Source organism: Artemia franciscana, chromosome 20 (assembly GCF_032884065.1).
Source record: "Artemia franciscana chromosome 20, ASM3288406v1, whole genome shotgun sequence".
Taxonomy (NCBI): Eukaryota; Metazoa; Arthropoda; class Branchiopoda; order Anostraca; family Artemiidae; genus Artemia; species Artemia franciscana.
The window spans coordinates 17,651,397-17,673,537 of NC_088882.1; the positions used below are offsets into that span (position 1 = coordinate 17,651,397).

The 22,141-nt window shown below is 34.5% G+C and overlaps 1 protein-coding gene across 6 annotated transcripts in view; it reads left to right on the forward strand.

Annotated features, from left to right (window-relative positions):
• The window catches only part of LOC136039830 (cytosolic purine 5'-nucleotidase-like), a 133,559-nt gene that overhangs the window by 97,718 nt on the left and 13,700 nt on the right, over positions 1-22,141 (forward strand). For all 6 annotated transcript variants that reach the window (XM_065723737.1, XM_065723738.1, XM_065723739.1 and 3 more), the window contains 3 exons: positions 400-513; positions 5,015-5,138; positions 7,429-7,545. In XM_065723737.1, the coding sequence (XP_065579809.1) occupies positions 400-513; positions 5,015-5,138; positions 7,429-7,545 (355 nt within the window). The remainder of the gene's footprint in view (positions 1-399; positions 514-5,014; positions 5,139-7,428; positions 7,546-22,141) is intronic.

A 22,141-nucleotide genomic window follows, 5' to 3' on the forward strand; every position in this document is an offset into this window, starting at 1 on the left:
AATCCAAAGAGTATAAAGGAGGAAAAATCCCAGAAGATTTGTACAACCAGAACTGAAAAGATAGTTTTTAACATTACATCAGCCGTAAATAAACCTACGTAGGATCAGATTACTTCTGAGATAAACTGGTCTCAAAATATGAAGAATAAAGCATTGTTCATTGGATGATTATTGAAAATAAAAATTCCCTCAAGAGGACAGATCCCTCCCGCGCAATCTAGGAAACACGGTTTGTATTTGTGGAATTTTAAAGAGTCGATGAAGTATGAAGGGCGAAAATTGATTCATTTTTTGTCTATTTATTTATGCAGAATTTAGCTACATCCTTGTCCCTCTTACCAATTTAGTTTTGTGATACCCTCTGTCATAACCTTTTTTCAAGGAAATTTAATTTTTCAGACATCTAGATAGTTCAACTAAAGTGAAGCCCGATATAAGTAATGTTCGAACTGCTATCCGAGATGTAACCCATGAAATGGACATGGCTTATGGTATGCTTGGAAGTCTCTTTAGGTAACTATGATTCTAGTTGACTGCCAAATTCATGACATATCTGTCTGTAGGCTCCAATTTAAGGTCTTACCCTTTTTCCTTAGAAATTTGCATCTTACGGGAAAAAAATTCATCAATATAAACGAAACTTGAAGTCTTGATCCAAAACATATTTTTTTAAGGGGGGGGGGACTATGATATTTAGATCTTTCAGTATATATTCTGAATTGATGTTTTTAGTAATTCATCTTGAATGAGGTCACATCGGTAGTTATGCTGAATTGTGTTCAGGCCCATGTTATCTTGTAGATTTGTAGTCTAGCGATTCTAAGCTTGGTAAAGCATACAACAGTGGCAGTTCGGGCCTTTTTTTCACCCTGGGCAAAATCGTGATTAGCCCCCTTCCTGTTTTCCAAACATTTTCTGGACAAATTTAAACAAAATTTTATTTTCTTAACAAAATTTTCCATTCATTTAAATCCGATTTTTCTTGCTTGTAGCCTCTGTAAAATTATCAATTATCTCGTTAGAAATAGCGATGAAGATATGGGAAAAATTAAAGTTTTGATTCAATTTGTTGAGACTCACCGCCAACTGTGCCCTCTACTTTATTTTTGAGAAACAAAGTTTCAAAGATTACAAAATGATTATAACTGTTAAATTTCTGTGCCCAGGGCAAGTGCCTTCTCTGCCCCCTGCCCTAAAAACACCTCTAATACAAATGTGTTTTCTTTTTTAGAATGTGAATGATGTTTGTTGTATTTCTGATATTAAAAGTAAAGATTGCAATCTAGTACTGTCTAGGGTAAATTTCAGGGTGAAATTTCGAAAGGTTAACTACCTCCCGGGAGGTTATGATGTTGATAGACTCCAGGATGAAAATTTGAGAGAAACTTTCCAGGAACATTTGAATACTGAACTGGAAAGTTTAAAATTTGACAATCTGGAAGATGGATGGAATAATTTTAGGAAAACAATTTGTGAATTGCTGATGGTGTCTTACGGAAGAAAGTTAGGAGCGCAGCTAGGAATCTTAGTGAAAAAGCTTTATGTTTAATACAGGAGCGTAATTTTCTATGGGGCAGGGGCGCCACTGCCCCCTTCAGACCCAAGTTTGCCCTTCCCGCAGACCTCAGTCCCCCCCCCCCTCAGCTGAAATTTAGATTCTGTAAAAAGTCTTGTCAAAATTAAGATAAGCCTGTATAATTCAAGTATCTAGAGAAACATGTCAATTTCTTCAGTATATTTTTGCCTTTATGGTAAAATATGACTCACTTTTCAGTTTTCACTTTTCACTTGATTTGGGAAAATTTGCTCCAAATCCCCCTCCCCTTTGCTAAGATTTTGACGAAATTACCCCATTGGCTTAATAGACAGGAGAGGGGGCCTGTATAAAAATTATCTGAATGATTGATCATATGAAAACAAAAGGAATGCAAATAAAGTAGAGAAAGCATTAAAATATGAACTACGGAGGTGTGAAGTGCAGGCCATGGATAAAATTGCCGATGATTTGAAAGATGCAGCTAGACGGCATAATTGTAAAATACTGTACGAGCATGTTAATTATTTGAGAGGGAGTAATCAATCCGGACTTGTACCAGTTAAAGACAGGAACAGAACTACAATTAGTGATAAGGAAAGGGTTGAAGAGAGATGTGTAGAACATTTTGAGTTTGTGCTAAACTGAGAACAAGTTGCAGGAAAAGATATAGAGGAAAATGAAAAAGTTTGTGATACCTTGGTTGTGAAAGAAGATTTGTTATGTGAGGAAGAATTAGCGACAGTACTAAAAGGATTAAAAAATAATAAGGCTTTGGTTGCTGATACTGTGATAAATGAGTCTCTTAGATATGGTGGCTCTGAGACTAGAAATAAGTTTCTGAAGATTATGAATATGATTTTTGAAAAAGGGGAAGTACTGAGCGATTTTAGGAAAACCTTAATTAAACCTTTGTATAAGAAAGGTGATTAGGGTGAGTATGGTAATTATCGAGGCATTAGTCTAGCCTCTGTAGGTAGCGAATTACTTAGTAATGGGATACTTTTACACTGTAAGGTGCTGCAAGCAAAGTTATAAGAGAAGAACAGTGTGGTTTTAGAAAAGGTAGAGGATGTGCCGACCAAATCTTTACTCTTCGGGTAATAATTCAGAAGTGTCTGAGTTATCAAACACCTTTGGTCCTCAGCTTTATAGGTTAAGAGCAAGCGTTTGATTCTGTTGATAGAAGAGCTGAAGCGAAGATCTTATCCTTGTATGGTATACTAGACAGATACATTAAGTGATTAGTGCTATGTATGAGAATAGCACAGCTGCGGTCAAGGTAGGAAATGCAGTTAGCAGCTGGTTTGGTTTTAAATCAGGAGCTAAGTAGGGTTTTGTTCTATCCCCATTTATATGGATTTATATTTATATGGATTTTGTCTTAAGGAGTGCAGGAGAGGCAATAGGTGGCCATGTTTTCAATTGAGGAGGAACAAATCTCCTGGACTTAGATATTCTGATGATTTAAGCATCCTAGATGAAGGTGTGAGCAAAATGAATGAACTTTTAGATCTGTTGCAAGTTCAGGGAGCTAGAATAGGTTTACAAATTAATGTTAAGAAGGCTAAATCACTAATGCTAGGAATAAGTGAATATGAAAGGGTGACGCTGGGTAATGAAATGATTGATCAGGTGGGTAGCTTCACTTACCATGGTAGTATTATTAGTAAAGACGGTGGGAGCAGTGAATATGTTAAAAGTAGAATAGCCAAGGCTCAGGGTGCTTTTTCACAGTTTAAAAAGTTTTGAAGAATAGGAAGATAAGTCTGCAAACCAAAATTAAGAATTTTAAAGTGGATAATGGTTTACTAGACGTTTTCCAGAGATGTTGCCTACGGATTATTCTGGGTACCCGGCTGACTGACCGTATTTCAAACACTGGGCTGTACAGAAAGTGTGGTTCAATCCTGCTTTCCCGGGCTATAATGCGAGAAAGATTGAGGCGGCTAGGGCACGTTTTACGGATGAAGGATGACACATTGCCGAAGATTGCTCTTTTCAGCCAACTGTCTCGGGCTTAACGGGAAGCAGATCCTCCATGGTTGGGCTGGGAGGACGTAAAGAGGGGAGCTTTGAATTGATTGGGATGGAGGCGAAGCTTACGTAGCTCTGTTGGCCTCAGGCGGCTTTGTTCTGTGGTGAGTTGTTAGTAGTAGTAGTAGATGATTTAGATACAGTTTCAAGACAGAAACAATGCGGTTTTGGAAGGAAACAGGATGTGTTGACCTAATTTCGCTCTTAGATTAATAATTAAGAAGTTTTCGACTAATCAGATCCCTTAATTTTCTCTTTTGTAAATTTTAACAGTCACTTGATTTAGCTAATATAAAATTTTGTTGAAGATCATTTATACTTGTCTGGTTTTACAGAAAAGACGTTAAAATTATTATTGATGTATGCAAAATAATAGAGTTACGCGTAAGGTAGAAAGTGACGATAAAAGTTGACTTGTTATAGAGTCAAGACAAGCAAGGTCGTGTCTTATTCCCGTCTGTACGAATTATTATGATGGGTTTTTGTCGTAAGGAGCACAGCAAATATCATGGGAGAACATGATGTCAAAGGGGAGGTTAAAATCCTCTAGTTTTCAATTGCGCAGATGCTATGATTGTCCTAGATAAATTTATTAGAGTAATGAAGAAAGTACTGGAGATTTTGAGTTTTTTGGGGGGAGGGGAGAAAAAGTATCAAAATAAACGTTAAAATGATGAAGTCGCTTAAATTAGCAAAAGAATAAGATAAAAAGTATACTAGCCTAGGTGGAGGGTCTTTTTTTTTGCAGTCGAAACACGTTTGGAAGAATAAACAGACACTTTTTAAAGCAAAGAGTAGGAAATTAGAAGCCACGGTAGTTCATGGGTTAAGTATCTACCGAAATGTAGGTGCTTTCAAAGGTAGAGGAATATTTTCTAGCCCTTTTCCAGACAAAGGTCTAAGGATAGTACAAGGTACTCATTTGCATTACCATAAGTCAAGCAATAACCACTACGAAAATGTTTTTCTATCCCCCCTTGTATGACTAATGAAAAAAAAGTTGAAATTTTCAGGCCACATTCTGTTGATGCTAGAATCTACAGGCCAATCCAGCAGGGGCCAATAAAAAACACGGACGGATCAGGGATGTCAATTCACAAAATTTTTGGGGGAAGGCAAAATATATTTTCAAAATTTAGGGGATGAGAGGTAAAAAAACTAGGAAGTAATCCCCCCCCCGGAAGGCTTAAAATGAGGTGAGAAAAGTTATTTATATATTTGTTAATAATAATAACGCCAAGCACAATGCTTGTCGTATTTAGATGTGTGTTACTTAATTTACACAGTATCTGTGAAAACCAATGTACTTTATTTCTCGTAAAAATTGATTTCTTAGAAAAATGATTTAAATAAAATAACTTAGAATCAAGTCTAAATCTCATTGTCGCAGTAAAGTTTTTAACAATTTCATGTTAATAAATTCAAACTTTCGATTTTTTTCAGGTCAGGCTCTCGTCAAACATTCTTTAGCAGCCAATTGGTTCGTTACGCTGATATATATGCTGCTACAGTACTAAATTTGCTCTACTACCCATTTAGCTATATGTTCAGAGCTCCAGCTATGCTTGTAAGGACTGTCGATTGTTTTTTTTTGTTTTTTTCTAATTGTCAGTTCTAATGTTTTTACACATTAATTAATTAGGATTTGGACGGTATGTTTCGTCAGGTGAAAATTTTCTAGTTCTATGTCAAGACACTTGACCATTTCTAAGTAGAATTCACGCAAAATATGTCAAACTCATTTCAACCCATAGGAACGTGTATATTACTCGACTTCGTGCATGTCGTTGTTACCATTGTCATTTTTAAATTTCGATTTTCGGGGAAAAAATCTCCAGTTTTCTCCGTGCATATATAATTTTTCTAGTTCTATGGGAAAATATTCTACGGGGAAAATTTTCTAGTTCTATGTTAAAACACATAAACATTTCTAAGCAGAATTCACGCAAAATGCATCAAAATCACTTCAATCCATAGCAACGTATATCTTACTCGACTTCGTGCATGTCGTTGTTATCATTGCATTTTTAAATTCCGATTTTCAGGGGGAAAAATCTCCAGTTTTCTCCGTGCATATATAATTTTCTAGTTCTATGGGAAAATATTCTATGGAGAAAATTTTCTAGCTCTATGTCAAGACATATAACCATTTCTAAGCAGAATTCACACAAAATATGTCAAAATCACTTCAATCCATAGGAACATATATTACTAGACTTCGTGCATGTCGTTGTTACCATTGTCATTTTTAAATTCTGATTTTCAGGGGAAAAAAAATCACTTCTCCGTGCATATATAACAAAAATGACTTTCTTTTTTCGTGGAATTCACAAAACGCGAATGAAATATATATTGACAAACAGTAACGTATTTAGTCATCAAATTATGTGTCCATTGTTATACCATCATCATCTTTAAACTTGTATTTTTACGGCTCTAATCCAAATAATTTAATAAACGTGGATTCTCCTTCGATATAGACTTGATGCGTTACAGGTCTGAACTTTTAATCGATTTGATTTCTTTTTTTACCTAGATAGCCGACTCATTGCACAATAGTGCAACTGTTCTTGTTTTTGTCCTTTTTGTTCCATTTTTTCACTTGTTTTTTCTTTTTTATTTCCATCCGCCTTGCTTTATACAGGTGAAATATTTGCTTTATTTTACTCGTCGGTAATTCACTATTCTATTTTGTAGTTTTGTTTTTAATTTTTTGTATTTAAAAAAATTTGGTACATTTTTGCTACCATATTGGTTGTACTTCAAAATCAAAACCAGCTATGAATCTTGTTTTAATTAGTCTTGCTTTTTACTGACCTTGACTCTGAAATGCAATCTTAAAGATGAATTAAGAAACTAATAAGCTGTGTTTCTTTCACTTATAAACTAATCAGCTTATTGAAGATAGGTAAACTAAAATGTCTGTTTTAATAGTTGTTGATAAATAACATAATTTGGCTAATATAAGGTCTTTAAAATAACACACGAAAGTATATTAATAGTACACGTAGCCTGTAAGCTGGTATATAACCTTGGAGTTTTTCTAGTAGTGTGTATATTTCAGGTGGGAGAGGGAGGGGTAAACATAAGAAAGTGAAAAGAACAGCATTACAAAGTTGAAACCCCTCCCCTCTGAATAATTGCTTGTATCCAGGGTTTTAATTCAATAGTAGGGGCCAGCTTTTAAGAACACATATTCTTGCAATTCATAAGAATCAAAAGATGAGTTTTAGACTTCTTTTTGGAGGGAAAGGGCCTTTGTGGTTTGAACTTCGACTCAGTTTGACGAGTTCGCCCATAATAAGAGGAGTTTCATTATGATCATTTTTTTTCAGACGATTTTTTATGTGCTGGGGGGGGGGATAAAGCCCAAAAATGGTATTCTTTGCCCTACAATCCAAACTGTACATGAGAGTTTACATATTTCATACATTATATATATTTCATATATTATATGTTATATTTTCATACATTTTAGGTCTGTATTTCATAAATATAGAGAGAAGGACTAACCCTAACCTCCCGTCATTTGGAAGAAAATATTCGAACTGAATATGGAATATACATGTCAAGACAGTAACAGCTCCCCTCTTGTTGTGGGAATGATATTATTTTATGGAAAAACTTCATTTTTAATAATGAAACTACATTTTTCATAATGAAGCTATTCATTTAATAATGAATGTGAAAAAAAAGTTGAGCTTTAGCATAATGACCAGGAATCTGAATTTTTTTTTTATCTTGTTTGGAATTTCCAGTTTTTCGTTGATCGACCTGGTCTTTGAAATTCAATCTTGAAGATGAACTATAAAAGCATGACCAATAAAATGATTTTTTTATACTGTATTTTCTTTTAGCTACCCCATGAATCAACAGTAGAACATGAACAGAATAAAGAAGGTCACCATGGTAGCAGCACAGAAACTTTGGATAACATTCCTGGTGCAGACAGCCATGAACGAAGGAAAACGAAGGTACAGTATTTTAGGGTATTTGTACAATATTGCATTAATAACAAATTGTGTTTTAAATATATGAAAATATTATGCTTCAAATCTATATTATAACGTAATCGTAAAAAAAATGAGTTAAAAATAGGGTTTCCGAAAGTGTCTAAAGTGTAATTTACTTTCGATGCTGAATAAGTTTTTCAAGAACAAGTTACTGTAAAATGTTTGTTTCGAGAAAAATGATGTTTATTTTCTTACAACCAAAGGGCATAATTACATTAAAACTGTCTCCAAAAACAGTGTTGAGCCTCTCTGGGTCTGAAAAATGCAAGCGTCAGTTTTAGCGGTTACAATTCGAACAAATCTATAAATAAGACAAGTATGCTTGTCTTATTAAGCCCAAATATGACTTGCACTAATTTTTTAATTCCAAATATATATTATACTAGCTGTTGGGGAGGCCCTTCGCGCCACCTCAACACCTAGTTGGTGGGGCGCTTCGCGCCCCCCAAGCCCCCCCCCCCCCCCCGCGCGCGTAAGTCGTTACGCGCCATAGTAGTTACGCGCCATTGTAGTTGTGTCCCTGTGTCCCACCTGTGAATAGATATATGTATATATATATATATATATATATATATATATATATATATATATATATATATATATATATATATATATATATATATATATATATATGTTTTTAACTACGTAAAACATGCGAATATACAACATTCTTTGCTGTCCCATTGTCTGTGCATAGAAATAGATTGTCAGGTTTACTGACTCTTGAACATGCAACATATAATTGTCCATGGGAAAAACAATCTGTATTCAGATCTATACCTCATTATTCTAATGATGTGTCCCTGTGTCCCGGTTGTCATTTATATTCCCTGTGTCCCGGTCGTCATTTGTGTCCCGGTGTCCCAGTTTGTAATTTCTCTTTGAGTGTCCCGGTCTGTAATTTCTATTCGAACAATCCATGTGTCCCGGTCGTCATTTATATATCCCGCCTGTGCCCCCGGCGTCCCCGTTGTAGTTGTGTCCCTGCGTCCCGGTCGTCATTTATATTCCCTGTGTGATTTGTGTGATTGTCGTGATTTGTGTCCGGGTGTCCCAGTCTGTAATTTCTCTTTGAGGTTCCCGGTCGTCATTTATATTCCCTGTGTCCCGGTCGTCATTTGTGTCCCGGTGTCCCGGTATGTAATTTCATCAGTTGACAAACATGACGTCAGTCGACAAACAACTTCATGACGCATACAGCTCAATCTTATAATGACGTCAGTCGACAAACATTACGTCAGTCGACACACAAACATGACGTCACTCGACACACACACACAGACAACTTATTTTTATATCTTTCTCTATCAGCAGCAAGTTTTTTGGCATAGACTCTTTGAGCATCTTCATCAGTCATTGTAAACTTAAACATTAATAGATGTCTACGTGAACATATGTCTTATATAACTTGAATGACGTCACTGTCAAAGCAAAAATGACGGTAACTAATTTCATGACTTAATTTCAGAACTTAATTTCTGTGTTGACTGACGTCATGAAATTAGTTGTCGTCATTTTTGTAATGACGATGCTTAGTATATTGTAAAACACATTAATTTGGTTAATAATATACCATTTAAAACACCAAAATGAACATGCTGGAGTAGTCACTCGGTGAGAGAGGGTGTCAGAACGGAGAATGAAGGTCCCAGGTTCAAATCCTGGTTAGGCTAAAAAAGGTAAAAATCTAAAAACTAAAAAAAAACTGAAAAAACTAAAAAAGGCAAAAACTACAAAAAAAAACTAAAAACTAATAAAAAAAAATTAAGAATAAAAATAAAAAAAATAAAAAAGATAAAAACTAAAAAAAAAGTAAAAAGAAAAAACGAAAAAAAACTAAAAAAGCTAAAAAAAAAAGGTAAAAACCAATAAAAAACCGAAAAGAAAAAAAGGAATAAAACTAAAAAAATTTTCATCTAAAAAACTAAAAAAAACTAAAAAAGGTAAAAACTAAAAGAACTAAAAAGAAAAAAAAACTAAAAAAAGGAAAAAAACTGAAAAATAAAGGAGAAAAAGAAAACTAAAAAAATATAAATAAAAACAAAAAAACTAAAAAGATAAAAACTTCAAAAAAAACTAAAAAGAAAAAAGAAAAAAACTAAAAAACCTAAAAAAAAGGTCAACACCAATAAAAAAAACTAAAAGGAAAAAAAGGGAAAAAATTAAAAATTTATTTCATCATATACCAATTCAAAAACGAATGTATACCGGGATGACGACCGGGACACAGGGAATATAAATGACACAACTACAACGGGGACGCCGGGGGGCACAGGGGGATATAAATGACGACCGGGACACCGGGACACAAGGAATATAAATGACGCCCGGGACACTCAAAGAGAAATCAGAGACTGGGACACCGGGACACAAATGACGACCGGGACACAGGGAATATAAATGACGACCGGGACACAGGGACATAACTACAAAGGGGACGCCGGGGTGCACAGGGGGATATATAAATGACGATGGCGACTCAGGGAATGGTCGATTAGCAATCACCATCAACAAAGCTCAAGGGCAATCATTAGAATCATGAGGTATAGATCTGAATACGGATTGTTTTCCCATTGACCATTATATGTTGCATGTTCAAGAGTCGGTAAACCTGACAATCTATTTATATGCCCAGACAATGGGACAGCAAAGAATGTTGTATATTCGCAAGTTTTACGTAGTTAAAAACATATATATATATATATATATATATATATATATATATATATATATATATATATATATATATATATATATATATATATATATATATATATATATATATATATATATATATATATATATATATATATATATATATATATATATATATATCTATATTCACAGGTGGGACATAGGGACACAACTACAATGGCGCGTAACGACTTACGCGCGCGGGGGGGCTTGGGGGGGCTGGGGGCGAAGCGCCCCCACCAACTAGGTGTTGGGGTGGCGCGAAGCGCCACCCCAACAGCTAGTATATATATATATATATATATATATATATATATATATATATATATATATATATATATATATATATATATATATATATATATATATATATATATATATATATATATATATATATATATATATATATACTAGCTGTTGGGGTGGCGCTTCGCGCCACCCCAACACCTAGTTGGTGGGGCGCTTCGCGCCCCCCCAAGCCCCCCCGCGCGCGTAAGTCGTTACGCGCCATATTAGTTACGCGCCATTGTAGTTGTGTCCCTGTGTCCCACCTGTGAATATAGATAGATTTATATATGTGTTTCAAACTACGTAAAAATTGCGAATATACAACATTCTTGGCTTTCCCATTGGCATTCATTTCGTCTGCAGGAGTTGATCTAGGTATTATAGGTAATGTTTGCCTGAAATCTCCCGCAAGCAATATTAATGTGCTGCCAAAGGGTTTCGACTTCCCTCTCAAATCTTTCAAGCATTGATCCAGAGCCTCGAGCGATTTTTTGTGTGCCATTGTGCACTCATCCCAAATAATAAGTTTGCATTGCTGCAATACTTTACCCATCCCAGATGATTTGGAAATATTGCACGTGGGAGTTTCTGTAGAATGCAAATTCAGAGGCAATTTCAAAGCGGAATGAGCAGTTCTTCCACCAGGCAGCAATGTTGCGGCTATTCCGGACGACGCAATTGCCAACGCTATATCATTTTTGGATCGAATTGATGCCAGAATCAGTTTTATCACAAATGTTTTACCAGTACCTCCTGGCGCATCCAAAAAGAAAATTTCTCCAACGTTGTTATCGACACAATGCATTATCGTATCATAAATGTCTTTTTGTTCCGACGTTAACTTGGAAATGTTATTTTGTACATACGACAATAGATCACTCGTACTGTAACTTTGTTCACGATCCAATTCTACACATGTCGAAACAGCAGCGATACGGTTAGGTGAAGGCATTCCCAAATCCTGAAGAGGTTTGTTTGCCATACGTACGCACAAATCTTCTATAATAACTAAAGTGTAGTTATAAATTTCTGATGTAAAATCAAAAGTCATATCTGACGTCTCTAACTGTTTTCGATGGAGTATATCTTCGGACATTTTTGACTTATATTTTTCCCATAACTCTGTAGGAGCTGATGGAGAGCAAGTTGTTAAAATGATGCCAAACAATGCACGAATTTGACTTGGGGTTGACGTTTCGCACGCTTCATTGATGCAGTTATCCCAGTGTTGGTCATTCTCCAATAAATTCAGAGCTTGGCATGCACTACGGTAAGTGTCATGTATAGTACCGTTTACAGTTCTCAAATATTCAAAGGATGTCGGACCGGGTACATTCACCAAAAGCAGGCGTAGAAAGAAGCATTCATGTTGATTGGGGTGAACGGTGTAGAGTCTTCCTATCGTGGTATCTTTGAAGATGGTAGGTTGGCCGTCGACTGACTTACCCTGTTTTCGACGTTCAAATACTTTATTTTTAGTATTCCACGTGTAATACGAAGGCACTTCAGTATACAGCAGTTTTTTTTGCAAAAGAACCATTTTTGCAAAGCGAAAAAAAAGCTGTTAATGTTGTATCCGGTGGATTCAGGACTCTTTGTTGCACGTTGGTTTCCGGGAAATAAACACGTTGACCATTCTGTAAATGTACCGCTAAGTGAACAACAGCTGGACTACGTTCATGTATCGGAAATGAAAGAATTCGCCAAACAGCTTCATTACTGCTTATGTATCTTCCAGCCTGATATTGTACGATTTCGTCGAAATCTTTGATTTCGGGCTGCAAGCCAAAAACTGCCATGTCACTGCCTTTGTTGACGTATTTACATATGTATTTGATTGCCTTTACGGAGTTACAGTATTCAACGTTTATGTGTGCATTAAATGTTTTTGATAATAATGGGGAATATGGAACAACCCACTGGTTATCTACTTCGATGGTGGTACCGTTACGCTTCTTTATTATTGCTGTTTTACCGCCATCTTCAGTAGATCTTCTTCTATATTGTGGGTAACCATCATTGCCAGTAATTGTGTTTGATACTAAAAGTCGAGGATATTGCTTTGTGCACCTTCCTTTGGCCATGCATGGTGAATTTTCGTTCAGTGCACCGCAAGGTCCATGTATCATATTTTTTACAATAATATCATGTAAAACCCCTTATCGACATTTTTATCAGGTATTTCAGCGGAAATCACATCGTCAATTTCGTTCGAAGTAATTTTTTTATGTAGCCAGATTAGTATATGTGCGTGTGGCAAACCTCGTTTTTGCCATTCCACTGAGTACATCCAGCATCGCACTGACCCAAACACTTCAAGTTTTACTATGTAGTTTATCAGTGATTTCAACTTTTGCCGGAAGACACGGGCCGTAATGTCATGCCTATGAACCGCCGATTGTCCTTGAAGTAAAAGCTGCAGTATCTCGTCCCAAGATTGATTACATGTAAATGTAATAAATAAATCTGGACGACCATAGAGACGAACATACGCAATAGCATCTTGAGCATATTCATGCATATGACGGGGACTGCCAGCATATGACGAAGGTAAAATTGTTAATCTTCCAACGTTTGTGGTATTACCGTCATTTATAACTGCATCTCGCAAATGAATATATTGTTCAGAGCGGAGCTTGGTCTGATTCAGGCGGATATATAGCAAACGTTCTGATTCAATTTTAGCATACATATCAACGACAAATTGGTGAAACAATTCACGGCATTTTAAAATATAATTTTCTTCATCTTGCCGAATCATTAGTCTATAGGAATAATAATGCATTGCACTGCATTTCTTATTCATTTCTTTGTTAGTGGCTGGATTCATCAATTTAATATTAAAGTGATAGCCGTCGGCTCCATCCCAAAAAATGATAGGATATTTTAGGGCATCGTAGCATCGATGAGTTTCTGCAATTCTTAACAACTGAGCGTTTCGCTTATGAAGAATAATATCTCGAGGTAAAAACTGATCACCGACCATAACGATTGCCACTTCGTCGATAGTTGGAGCATTGTATCTACGCACATGTTGGCCAGGAGGCGTTTTGTCAGCGGAAATAACAATTTTATGCGTATCAGTAGGCATCAAATCGATGGCTGTTTTGAACAGACGCACTAAATTATTATTTTCGTGGAAAAGATGTTGCAATTGGGAAACGATTGTCCTTTCAACGTTGGGAGAAATTTCGCAACGTGCATTCAATTCAGAATTTCTATCACTGATGAAGTACAATTGTAAAAATTTATGATTCTCGCCTGAGAATGGTAGAAGGGACCCTGCTCTATGATAAATTTGCCCTTTTACTTTGAAAGTAGACATAAATTGATCTGGATTTTCGATTTGGGCTCCAAACGACGTCATTTGGAAACATGAGTTGTATTTTCTGATTTGTGACAAAAAACGCTTAGATTCTGACGTAGTTCCAGTAAGGAAAGTCTTCAATGGCTCTGGTGGTGCATCCAATAGATGGAGTTTAACTTTTCCTGAGGCGCAACACATTCCCATTGTTTCACCATTGAATTTTAAGGCCTTGCAATAGGGACAAATTTTAGACATTGTCCCGATTTGAACACATCTACTCAAGCTATAATCATCGACTGGGTTGTACCTGAATGCCAGGCGATAACTTTCAGGTTGCTCTGATTCCTCGGCACGCTTTCTTTTCTTACTTTCTCTATCAGCAGCAAGCCTGATTTCTTGCTGTTCTTGTGATTCCTCGGCACGCTTTCTTTTCTTACTTTCTCTATCAGCAGCAAGCCTGATTTCTTGCTGTTCTTGTAATTCCTCGGCACGCCTTCTTTTTTCACTTTCTCTTTTAGCGGCAAGTCTGCTTCCGCGTTGCTCTGGTAGTTCCTCGGCACGCTTTCTGTTCTTTCTTTCTCTATCAGCCTCAAGCCTGTTTCCTTGCTGTTCTTTTGATTCCTCGGCGCGCTTTCTGTTCTTTCTTTCTCTATCAGCCTCAAGCCTGTTTCCTTGCTGTTCTTTTGATTCCTCGGCACGCTTTCTGTTCTTTCTTTCTCTATCAGCCTCAAGCCTGTTTCCTTGCTGTTCTTTTGATTCCTCGGCAAGCTTTCTTTTCTGACTTTCTCTATCAGCAGCAAGTTTTTTGGCATAGACTCTTTGAGCATCTTCATCGGCTTTTGCCATTGTAAGTTCCTCAGTCATTTTAAACTTAAACATTAATAGAATTCTACGTGAACATATGTCTTAAATATCTTGAATGACGTCACCGTCGTAGCAAAAATGACGACAACTAACTTGATGACGTCAGTCAACACAGAAACATGACGTCACCTGACAGACAGACAGACACACAGACAGACAACTTATTTTTATATATATAGATTTAACTACGTAAAACTTGCGAATGTACAACATTCTTGGCTGTCCCATGTCCCTTGGCTGTCTTGTCTGTGCATATAAATAGATTGTCAGGTTTACCGACTCTTGAACATGCAACATATAATTGTCCATGGGAAAAACAATCTGTATTCAGATCGATACCTCATTATTCCAATGATTGCCCTTGAGCTTTGTTGATGGTGATTGCTAATCGAACATTCCCTGTGTCTCTGTCGTCATTTATATATCCCCTTGTGCTCCCGGTGTCCCCGTTGTTGTTGTTTCCTTGTGTCCCAGTCGTCATTTGTGTCCCGGTGTCCCAGTCTGTAATTTCTCTTTGAGTGTCGCGGTCGTCAATTATATTCCCTGTGTCGCGGTGTCCCGGTCGTCATTTTTCCCCGTCGTCATTTGTGTTCCGGTGTCCCGATCTGTAATTTCTCTTTGAGTGTCCTGGTCGTCATTTATATTCCCTGTGTCCCGGTCGTCATTTGTGTCCCGGTGCTTTGTTGATGGTGATTGCTAATCGAACATTCCTTGTGTCCCGGTCGCTTTCTCTTTGAGTGTCCCGGTCGTCATTTATATTCCCTATGTCCCGGTGTCCCGGTCGTCATTTGTGTCCTGATGTCCCGGTGTGTAATTTCGTCAATCAACAAACATGATGTCAGTCGACACACAAACATGACATCACTCGACACACAGACAACTTATTTATATATATATATAGATGTCCCGGTCGTCATTTGTGTCCTGATGTCCCGGTGTGTAATTTCGTCAATCAACAAACATGACGTCAGTCGACACACAAACATGACGTCACTCGACACACACACACAGACAACTTATTTTTATATATATAGATATGTTCTCTGTATAAGGACGAATCCAATTGTGTACTTTTATTTCGATCCGACGCCATCTATTGGAGGGGTTACCATTTCTGAATTTGCTAGGAATGACAATTTTTTCTCTACTTCGAACTTTTTTTAACCACATTTTTTTTTTTTTTTTGCTACTAAGGACCATGTTTACTAGGTTGCAGGTACCGCTGCAACCATGATCCATTTTATCCGACCATGTGTTAAGTATCATTTCACGAATCCTTTAAGGGCATTTGAAAAAAGATTAGAAATGCAATTAGAAATAGAGATTAGAAACAAGACTGGCATTGCTTGAGTCTGCCGTCAAAAAAAAGATATATATGTAACATTAGAAAAATAAAGTAAAATTATATTTCTAACCTCTTTTTCTATATGAAATCGCGTTAAATTGAAATGCAGTGAGATTATCGTAAAGATTTAATCGTATGTCAAGCTTTGCTGGATCATTTCATTAAGCAACTTGAGAAATAAACTGTTTGTAATGACCAGCCCATGCTAATAGTTATCAGAAGTTTAAAAAACGAATGATAAAATCTGCTTTTTTGCTAATCCCATATATTTAAAATTCATTAATTACAAAATTTACATACAATAAAACTCTATGATCTTATAAAACAGAGGAAAATAGGCCTCCTGCCAAAATGGATTACAATCTTCATGAGAATTACATCATCAAATTCAAAATATTTGACTTTAATGCGGAGGTTTAAAGCACTTGCCTGCAAATATTTTATTAACTATTTTCTCCTAAGGAAAGCAAATAGCAACATTAAAAATCAAAACGAACATGAATTATTCTACATATGAGGAAGGTTACCGCCTCCTCAACTCCTCGCTTTAACAAAGTTCTATTGAGGCAAAATCAATATCTATAAGACGTTGGTATTTTAGCGTGGCATTTAGAAGGGTGGCAGCTTGCCTCACATATAGCATATTTTCTGGTGATTTCAATTGTTAATATTGCTTTTTGTTCCTTTTCATTTTTCAAAATTTCATTTTGTTTCTTTTTTAATTTTATGGCAATCATCCTTGCCTAAAGTACTTCCCTTAAACGCTGGTAAAATTACAAACTGATCAAGCTTTATTAATTTAAAATTTTTACGATATCGGTGATTTATTCGACGCAAACACATACTATGTCAACAGTGGCGTCGTTGAGGGGAGGGGCAAGGGGGGAAGTTGCCTCCTGATAATTTGAAGAAAAAATATAATTTATTAGGTAGCTTTAAAACTGTTTAAAAGCTCGTTTTAAGTGTCAAATTTACTTTGAGCAGATATTTTTTTTTTTATTATTATTAATCCATGCTCGTTTTTAACATAAGAATTGGGGTCTATTACACATCACAATATGTTCTACACATATTATATTATATATAATATATAACATATTGTGTTATATATATATTATACTAGCTGTTGGGGTGGCGCTTCGCGCCACCCCAACACCTAGTTGGTGGGGGCGCTTCGCGCCCCCCCCAAGCCCCCCCGCGCGCGTAAGTCGTTACGCGCCATAATAGTTACGCGCCATTGTAGTTGTGTCCCTATGTCCCACCTTTGAATATAGATAGATATATATATAATATATATATATATATCTATATATATAAAAATAAGTTGTCTGTCCGTTACGCCAGATTATATCTTCTATATAAATAAAAGAAAACAAACTAGAATGCAAAAACTGGAAATTGCATAAATATTTCGAAATATTTTGACAATAGATTAAAGTAATTCGAAAAAGAAAAATGGTAAAAAACTAAAAAAAAAACTAAAAAGAAAAAACTAAAAAAAAAATTAAAAATTAAAAAAATTAAAAAAAGAAAAAACCTAAAAAGAAAAAACGTAAAAAAATAAAAAAGATAAAAAACTAAAAAAAAAACTAAAAAAGCTAAAAAACTAAAAAAAGAAAAAACTAAAAAAAAAACTGGGAATTGCACAAATATTTCAATATATTTTGAAAATAGATTAAAGTAATTCGAAAACCTTAAAACAGATACCCCAAATTTTGATGTTTAATTTAAATTGTTGGAGCTTTAGCATGCTTGGCACGTAAAGATTTTTCCAAGTGTCAATGTTAGAATGAACATTGAGAAATTAAAGAAAACAAATCAATAAAAAGAAGAAACTAAAAAAAGAAAAAACTAAAAAAGAAAAAAAACTAAACAAGAAACTGTATCTATATATATAAAAATCTATATATATAAAAATAAGTTGTCTGTCTTTTATGTCTGTTACACTATGTCTGTTACGCCAGATTATATCTTATCTATATATATAAAAATAAGTTGTCTGTGTGTGGATCTGTGGATGGATCAGGTGACGTCATGTTTCGGCTGACGTCATGAAATTAGTTGCCATCATTTTTGCTTTGACGATGCTTAGTATATTGTAAAACACATTAATTTGGTTAATAATATACCATTTAAAACACCAAAATGAACATTCTGGAGTAGTCACTCGATGAGAGAGGGTGTCAGAACGGAGAATGAAGGTCCCAGGTTCAAATCCTGGTTAGGCTAAAAAAGGTAAAAAACTAAAAACTAAAAAAAAAATTAAAAAACTAAAAAAAGGCAAAAACTACAAAAAAAAATAAAAACTAAGAAAAAAAAATAAAAAAGCTAAAAAACTAAAAAAACTAAAAAAACTAAAAAACTAAAAACTAAAAAAAAACCTAAACTAAAAACTAAAAAAAAAAAAACTTAAAAAAAAGGAAAAAACTGAAAAATAGAAGAGAAAAAGAAAACTAATAAAATTAATAAAAATAAAAAAAAATAAAAAATATAAAAACTAAAAAAGTAAAAAGAAAAATCGAAAAAAAAACTGAAAAAGCTAAAAAAAAAAGGTAAAAACCACTAAAAAACTAAAAAGAAAAAAAAGGAAAAAAACTAAAAAAAAATTTTCATCTAAAAAACTAAAAAAAACTAAAAAAGGTAAAAACTAAAAGAACTAAAAAACAAAAAAAAACTAAAAAAAGGAAAAAAACTGAAAAATAAAGGAGAAAAAGAAAACTAAAAAAATATAAATAAAAATAAAAAAAACTAAAAAGATAAAAACTTCAAAAAAAACTAAAAAAGAAAAAATAAAAAAACTAAAAAACCTAAAAAAAGGTCAAAACCAATAAAAAAAAACTAAAAGGAAAAAAAGGGAAAAAATTAAAAATTTATTTCATCATATACCAATTCAAAAACGAATGTATACCGGGATGACGACCGGGACACAGGGAATATAAATGACGACCGGGACGCAGGGACACAACTACAACGGTGACGCCGGGGGCACAGGGGGGACATAAATGACGACGGGGACACAGGCAATGTTCGATTAGCAATCACCATCAACAAAGCTCAAGGGGCAACAAAGCTCACCATCAAACAAAGACGAACGGGACGCTCAAAGAGAAATTACAGACTGGAACACTGGGACACAAATGACGACCGGGATATTGGGAATATAAATGACGACCGGGACACAGGGAATGTTCAATTAGCAATCACCATCAACAAAGCTCAAGGGCAATCATTAGAATCATGAGGTATAGATCTGAATATGGATTGTTTTTCCCATGGACAATTATATGTTGCATGTTCAAGAGTCGGTAAACCTGACAATCTAAATAAATGACGACACTCAAAGAGAAAGCGACCGGGACAAAAGGAATGTTCGATTAGCAATCAACAAAGCACCGGGACACAGGGAGTATAAATGACGACCAGGACATAAGTAAAAAAAAATAAAAAAATAAAAAAAAGGTAAAAACTACAAAAAAAAACTAAAAAAAAAAAAATATATAAAATACGATGGATATATAAATGACGATGGCGACTCAGGGAATGGTCGATTAGCAATCACCATCAACAAAGCTCAAGGGCAATCATTAGAATCATGAGGTATAGATCTGAATACGGATTGTTTTCCCATGGACCATTATATGTTGCATGTTCAAGAGTCGGTAAACCTGACAATCTATTTATATGCACAGACAATGGGACAGCAAAGAATGTTGTATATTCGCAAGTTTTACGTAGTTAAAAACATATATATATATATATATATATATATATATATATATATATATCTATCTATATATATAAAAATAAGTTGTCTGTCTGTGGATGGATGGATGGATCAGGTGACGTCACCTGAAAAAACTGGATCAGGTGACGTCAAAACTGAAAAAACTAAAAAAAGGCAAAAACTACAAAAAAAACTAAAAACTAATAAAAAAAATAAAAAAGCTAAAAAACTAAAAAAACTATAAAGGTAAAAACCAATAAAAAACTAAAAAAAAAACTGAAAAAACTAAAAAAAGGCAAAAACTACAAAAAAAAACTAAAAACTAATAAAAAAAGTAAAAAAGCTAAAAAACTAAAAAAACTAAAAAAACTAAAAAAAGGTAAAAAACTAAAAAAAATAAAAAATAAAAAAAAACTAAAAAAAAGGAAAAAACTGAAAAATAAGCTAAAATAAAGGTAAAAACCAATAAAAAACTAAAAAAAAAAAAGGAAAAAACTAATAAATGACGACACTCAAAGAGAAAGCGACCAGGACAAAAGGAATGTTCGATTAGCAATCAACAAAGCACCGGGACACAGGGAGTATAAATGACGACCAGGACATAAGTAAAAAAAAAAAAAACTATCTATATATATAAAAATAAGTTGTCTGTGGATCTGTGGATCGTGGATCAGGTGACGTCACCTGAAAAAACTGGATCAGGTGACGTCAAAACTGAAAAAACTAAAAAAAGGCAAAAAAAAAAGGCAAAAACTAAAAAAAAACTAAAAACTAATAAAAAAAATAAAAAAGCTAAAAAACTAAAAAAACTAAAAAAACTAAAAAAAGGTAAAAAACTAAAAAAACTAAAAACTAAAAAAAACTAAAAAAGGTAAAAACTAAAAGAACTAAAAAAGAAAAAAATAAATGACGACACTCAAAGAGAAAGCGACCAGGACAAAAGGAATGTTCGATTAGCAATCAACAAAGCACCGGGACACAGGGAGTATAAATGACGACCAGGACACAAGTAAAAAAAAAAATTAACAAAACTAAAAAGAAGGTAAAAACTACAAAAAAACTAAAAAGAAAAAAAAACTAAAAACTAATAAAAAAACTAAAAAATCTAAAAATCTAAATAAACTAAAAAAGAAAAAAAAAGGAAAAAAATAAAGGAGAAAAACAAAACTAAAAAACGAATGTATATACAGACCGGTACACCGGGATACAAATGACGACCGGGACACAGGGAATATAAATGACGACCGGGACACAGGGACACAACTACAACGGGGACACCGGGGGAAACAGGGGGATATAAATGACGACCGGGACAAAAAAACTAAAAAGAAAAAAAAACTAAAAACTAATAAAAAAACTAAAAAATCTAAAAATCTAAATAAGCTAAAAAAGAAAAAAAAAGGAAAAAAATAAAGGAGAAAAAATAAACTAAAAAACGAATGTATATACAGACCGGGACACCGGGATACAAATGACGACCGGGACCCGGGACACAGGGAATATAAATGACGACCGGGACACAGGGACACAACTACAACGGGGACACCGGGGGAAAGAATGTTGTATATTCGCAAGTTTTACGTAGTTAAAACCATATATATATATCTATCTATATTCACAGGTGGGACATAGGGACACAACTACAATGGCGCGTAACGACTTACGCGCGCGGGGGGGCTTGGGGGGGGCGCGAAGCGCCCCCACCAACTAGGTGTTGGGGTGGCGCGAAGCGCCACCCCAACAGCTAGTATATATATATATATATATATATATATATATATATATATATACATATCTATATATATAAAAATAAGTTGTCTGTCTGTGGATGTGTGGATGGATGTGTGGATGGATGTGTCAGGTGACGTCACCTGAAAAAACTGGATTAGGTGACGTCAAAACTGAAAAAACTAAAAAAAGGCAAAAACTACAAAAAAAACTAAAAACTAATAAAAAAAATAAAAAAGCTAAAAAACTAAAAAAACTATAAAGGTAAAAACCAATAAAAAACTAAAAAAAAAACTGAAAAAACTAAAAAAAGGCAAAAACTACAAAAAAAAACTAAAAACTAATAAAAAAAAGTAAAAAAGCTAAAAAACTAAAAAAACTAAAAAAACTAAAAAAAGGTAAAAAACTAAAAAAAATAAAAAATAAAAAAAAACTAAAAAAAAGGAAAAAACTGAAAAATAAGCTAAAATAAAGGTAAAAACCAATAAAAAACTAAAAAAAAAAGGAAAAAACTAATAAATGACGACACTCAAAGAGAAAGCGACCAGGACAAAAGGAATGTTCGATTAGCAATCAACAAAGCACCGGGACACAGGGAGTATAAATG